At 43.4% G+C, this 6146-nt stretch overlaps 1 protein-coding gene across 1 annotated transcript; it reads right to left on the minus strand.

Moving 5' to 3' along the window:
- Positions 1 to 2564: 2564 nt before the first annotated feature.
- Positions 2565 to 5942, minus strand: LOC111040641. Its single transcript, XM_022324614.1, has one exon. The coding sequence runs from the start codon at positions 5317 to 5319 to the stop codon at positions 3421 to 3423; it is 1899 nt and encodes a 632-aa protein (XP_022180306.1). The 5' UTR covers positions 5320 to 5942; the 3' UTR covers positions 2565 to 3420.
- Between the last annotated feature and the right edge of the window lie 204 nt (positions 5943 to 6146).

Genomic DNA, 6146 nt, shown 5'->3' on the forward strand with positions numbered 1-6146 from the left:
GTGCCTTTGTATCTTAAATATTTTTAAACATATATAATTAATAACAAATACCTATGTGGATACCTATGTTGTATTAAATGTTCAAATTTTTTTTATTATTTTAAGTTTTGTTAACTCTTTTATATAGATGTTAAAGTAAAACAATAAGATTAATCTTTTTTCTTCTATGTGGCGCTGTTGAGAGGTAAAAGGCTCAATATTTTATCCTATACTTAGATAGCCGAGTGGCATAATTGTTTATAGTAGATATAATATATGTTTCTAGTTGAGCAAATGAGATGATCACTGACAGTGGTCGAAATGACTCAAGATAAGTGGAGGGATGCCTTATAATTCAGATTTCCTGATATCATCATAACATTCTTCATACCTTGTATAGTATTTGTTGAAAAATGTAAATACAAAAAAGTAGAGGGATGGCATCCTTCCGTATCCCCCCTACTTCGACCACTGATCACTGATCTTCTCTATGTTTAAGTCTTCCTTGTCTGGAACGAGAGACCTCGCGTGGCGGGTTCGTCCTGGGCTCCCGGGCCCCGGCAACGTTATGCGCACCGGCACTGTGCGTCGGTGCCTAGCTTATCCAACTCTTGTCCTCCGAGAATGATGTTGAGAACGATTCGCGCACTCTACTCAATCATATTTTATAATACAACATTTCATGTAAACTATAAATTATACATTTTAATAACTTTGAAACTAAGTCCAACCAGCAACCGCCATCGTCTTCTGTCGACCATTATTTTTAGCACGCACTAACATACAAGTACCTGGGTACCTGCATTTTACGCGCATAAACACACGTTACCTACAGAAATATATTGAAAAAAACGCATGGATTGGTTTAATGCAATGGCGCACCCAAGGGGGTGGCTAAAATGGCTAGCCCCAAAACATATTTTATTAGGTTTATTGACAATTGACATTTGACTTTAAATTATTGTAAAAAAATATATCAACTATCGAAATTTAAACATTAGGTATAACATAATATTATATTATATTTATACCTGTCATTCCGGGCCCCGGGAGAGACCTCTGTTGTTTATTATTATCGTCGCGACGTCGTTATATATATAGTAGTTTATTTATTTATTTATTTATTAGTTTTTAATTGTTAATTAACAAGCTTTAAGATTTCTGTACATATTTCAAAATAAATACTACCTATTAATATAAAATTTTTTTGAATTTGCCCCCCCCCCCAAAAAAAAAAAAAAAATCTGGGTGCGCCCCTGGTTTAATGCAGCAGTTCTCAAACTGTGGTAGGCGAAAGACTACATGTTAGTACACGGAAAGCCTTAAGTAACACTGAACCAGATATTTCATCGCTAATATCAAATCTACAAATCCATGGTTTTCATTGAAAATTTGTTATTTAATTCATACCTTAATTTTTAAATACTAATAAATTTGTATTAATAAATAAATAATAATTATATTGCAGTATTTTACTGCATTTTTATTTAAAATAAATGTATTTAACTATGTAAAGTCTGTGCCTTTCTATTTTTAAACATCAGTGGTACGCGACCGATTGAAAGTATACTTAAGTGGTAGGTACGCGAAAAAAAAGTTTGAGAACCGCTGGTTTAATGTATTTGATCCCAGTTGATACCTACTAGAGTAACAGAAGAATTTTCTGGAATTACAACTATCGGATCATAGTTTGAACTGTTTGAAGTTTCAAGTATGGTTTGTACATTTATAAATTTAAACAATTTTACAATTAGTATAAATGTATACATATATATGTTGTATAAATTCTAAAATCCCTTACATTAATGGAATAAGGCTGAGTTTTGGTTTTGTTATTAAGACTAAATAGTTGTCTGAATTTAAGCGATCAGAGTAAGCTTAATTGGAAAAATATCTGGCTGAAAGCTGTGAAATTGTTGTCATACCTTCGTATACCTATATATGAGACCAAAATTCTGGAATGTAAATCATAACCGTCAGTCAGTTGATCGTAATGAGATGTAAAATACAATCTGAAATTATATTATCAGCAAAATAAATAAATCACTAAAACAGTGTATATACTTTTCTGTCATCGGAAGTTAGTTACGTATTATTGAACAACCTAAATAACAATATTTAAATTTGGTTGAACTTTTAAGCTTATGTCCAAATTATAAACTGGCTTTTGAAATTATCCGTTATCGGTCTCTTTAAACATCAGACGGCGTACTGGCACAAACTGCAACACCTGGCACATTGTGGAGTTTCGTGACGGAAACGCAATTGTTATATGGTTGTGGTACGCCGGTACAACTGAATGCGTCGGTTGATTAACCCTTCCATTGAATTCTTATCATTTTAATAGTCATCAGTCACGCGACGGACGCCAAATGTTTACGTCTTACGAGTTACGACGATAATAATAAAATTGTTTACGCTACTTGTTGCAGTTGTAGGCATCAAGCTCCGAAGTACCAGTGCTGAAGAGCACAGATGAGCCGAGTCTGAACAAAAATCTTGAATTATTATTATATTAAAATTTGAAAAATATGTGATCACAAATTTGCATTTTATGGTATAAAAGAAATAACGTCTATTGTATGTAAGTATATATATTACGTTTATTTGCATACATATTAATAAATAAACCACATGTCCATTACTCTAATACGACATATTGTGGTCTTACAAATATACCGGTAACATATTATACTAATAATAACTTAATAAATTAAATGCCTACATCGACAATATAATAATGATAATGATATCATCAAATAAATAGATTAATATTATTTTAATTTCAAGCGAATAATATTGATAAATAATAAATACAAATAAATAATTTATAAATATAGGTATATAAATAAACATATTATGAATATGGTATTGGTATGCCATCATAATAAATATTAAATAAATTAACGCGAAATCGAAGCTCCTGCAAACCACCGAGGTAGGTATATTATACTATAGATATAAATATAAAGTGTACCTAAGCCTCGACTTCTACAAAGTATAAACGATAAAACAAGAAAATACTCGCACGCCAATATGATGCATGCATTCGACAAATAAAATCGTACAGCCGATCAAATTGGTCGATTTACACACATATTAACCTATAGCATGTTTATGACATAAAAATAAATTATATATTATATGGACCTTACTGCCGATTAAACGGCAGGGAAGTCGCCCTTGTTCCTTAAATTCATTTTTATTTTACAAGTACCTAAATATCCAAACCGCTAAAATTAAGAACTAATCATATATTATACCTATATCAGATATTAAAAATACCTATTATATTATATTATTATATAGATCGATATAATTTTTTTTTCTTGCTTCGGGTCTCTGAAATCCGCGTCGTTGCCGTATACATTAATAATAATTTATATTAATCGTAATATAATATTATTCTTAATTATTATCGTGTCGTCGTCGTTCAGCTGTTCATTCGTAAAGGGTGGAATCCAACATCGGCTCCCTCTGGAAACCACGGCTGCCACAACCGTCTGGGCCCTTAGGCATCCTGACCACGTTGTCCGGCGTCACGAGGCCCAGACTGGGACGACGGCCCCTGCCACCCGATGAATCAGAGTCAACGGACAGGCGCCGATCGCCCATCGATGACGAGCTGCTCTTGCGAGACCAGTTGTGGAATCCGTCACGCGGCTGACTGCCGCAACAGAAGTCCGACGTAGAGTCTTTGCGCATAATCATCTCACCACTGCTGCTGCTGCTATTGCTGCACCGCCTCATGTCGTAGTGGTGCCCGTTGTCCTGTGTCGAATGTCTGCGCATGGCCACAGGCTGTTGCTGCGGCTGCGGCTGTGGCGGCTGGTTGTGGCCGCAACAACAGCACGGTTGCTGCTGCTGCTGCTGCTGCTGCTGTTCGGGGCCGCGGTTGGCCAATGAAAAGCGGCGCATTCCGAATGTTTCCGGTATGGACACACCGCTGCTGGAACGTGATCGGCCCGAATAATAGCTTTCCGAGCTCGAGTCCCAGCCGGACGACATGCGCCTGTTGTGACCGTAATCGCCAGGCTGCTGCATGTGATGCTGCGGCGGTGGTACGTACGAATCGCGCCGAGAGTACCCAGACGCGGAGCTATCGGTGCCCGAGTCCCTGGACCATCTGCGCTGGTTCCACGACGAGTCGGACCGCATGAGCGTGTTGGCCGACACCTTGCGCTGCATGCGCATCTTTTGCCTGTCCTCTGCTTCGGAACCGCTCTGGCACGACGACGAGTACTCCGAATCGAACAGTCGGTTCATCGGCGACTTCTTGGCGGCCGCGGTGGCCTTCTTCTTGGACGCGGGAGCGTTGAGCTCGAGCACGCACATGGATTGCCCGTCCTTGGCCTTTTCCGCGGTCCAGTCTTTGCTCATCGCGTTGTGCGCCGACTCGGTGCGCACGAACTCGATAAGTGCGCTCACGTTGCTACCCATCTCAGGGTGCTTGTTGACGAAATGGCGGACGTCCGACGGTATTGGGTTGCCGGGACGGAGCACGCGGATCAGCGCAATCTCGCCACAGCCGCGGAATAACTCGGCCACCGACTCAATGGTCACCGGTTTCTCTTCGGCCAAGTTGATGGCCACGACGGTCCGGGACGGTGTCGTCTGGTCGTACGCGGGTAGCGGCTCCTTGCGCCGCAGCTTCGTCCCGGATTCGTTTACCTCAAGCTTTTCCGACCTGGTTATGGCGTACGCGACAGCTCTCCAGTCCTTGGCCAGGTGCTTGACCCTCTTGAACGAGGAGATGAGTTTCAGCGATACGTATCCTTCCTTGTTTCGGCGGACATGCTTCAGCAAAAACGCGTCTTTGACGATGTTCGCGTCCGAGAAGTAAAACTCCACCTGGTCAAGTATGCGCTTGGTGGTTTCCTCGTCTGGCGCTACGAACGGCGTAGACTCGTCGCCGGACTTGAGCTGACCGCCCTCGTACGCCGAATCGGACGAGTCCGTGTTGTTGATGCCGGCGGCCGCAGATGCGGCTGAATGGTGCCGGCCACCGTCATCAGTACCGGACCCGCTGGAATTGTTGGCCGATGACATACCACCGGTGTGACTTAGCGAACGCGGATAAAATGGTGCCGCGTCGTAAGACAGCGATATGTCGCTGTCCACGGACGATACGCTGGCGCGCTTCAAGTCAAACGCCTTGCCGACGATTGGCAACGGAGCGGACTTGGACGTGGGCAGTGGCGCTACGATCTCTTCGGTAAAGTCTCGGTCGACGGTCGACGGAGTAGTCTCTGCAGGAGTCTGCTGCTGTTGTTCTTCGACGACGGTCGCGATCTCCTGCTTGATCTGTTCGGTTTCAGTTGATGCGATCGTTGCTGCCATCGTTAACGCTCGAACATTCACCACATCACACGGAACACTCGATGGCGAAGGTCGAAACACGAATACCTACTTGATATCAGGTATGTGCTTATGCTTCGAATTGCACTATGCGCACAGACACGCGCGCACTTGTCGTTGGTACACAGACACACACACACACGCGCACGTGGAACGGGTTTTTCCAAAACGCACGCGTCTTATGTCTCGTCGTCGACGCGTGTAGAAATCGAAAGTAACACACACGAGCTCACACTGAAACACGCGCGCGGCAACCCCCCCGAACACTATATAATACTATAATATTAATTATGCAGTTATGTATTATTGTCGGGTTATTCTGTTGCGGCGGCGGTCACACTCGCGCACTCCGCAGTTCGTACGAAAAATCGTTGTCGTACACGACGAAGACCACGACAGGACGACTGTGTATATTATTCGAACGAGACGCACCCCCTGGCAGCAGGCGGCGGCTGTGCGGGCTAGTATATGGTGGCGGCGGCGGCGGCGTCGACGGTCGGTGTCCGCGGTCGTCTGTGCGGCGGCAGCGCGGGATTTATGGTGTCGTTGGCGACGGGTCGCGTATTTAATCTACGGCTGTACGTATTAAAAAATCAACTAAAACGCTGCCGCGGCGTTCACCTGCTTATATAACATGTGCGCCGATCCGTCCAGGGTTATTGGACCGCCGGCGGTTCAATGTCGCCGGGCCCCCACCGCAGCCGTCGGCGAAACGCCGCGCTTCGGCCCGTCCGCCATCGTGTCGCGTTGTCCCGTGCGCGCGGCGAGCGAGAGAGCGAGAGCGAGCCGTCTTTATCCCGTGAACAGGT

Source organism: Myzus persicae, unplaced genomic scaffold, assembly GCF_001856785.1.
Source record: "Myzus persicae strain clone G006 unplaced genomic scaffold, MPER_G0061.0, whole genome shotgun sequence".
NCBI lineage: Eukaryota > Metazoa > Arthropoda > Insecta > Hemiptera > Aphididae > Myzus > Myzus persicae.

What these genes read in the sequence shown, in the direction of transcription:
- LOC111040641 (XM_022324614.1), bottom strand. Translation starts at nt 5,319, where the DNA reads ATGGCAGCAACGATCGCATCAACTGAAACCGAACAGATCAAGCAGGAG.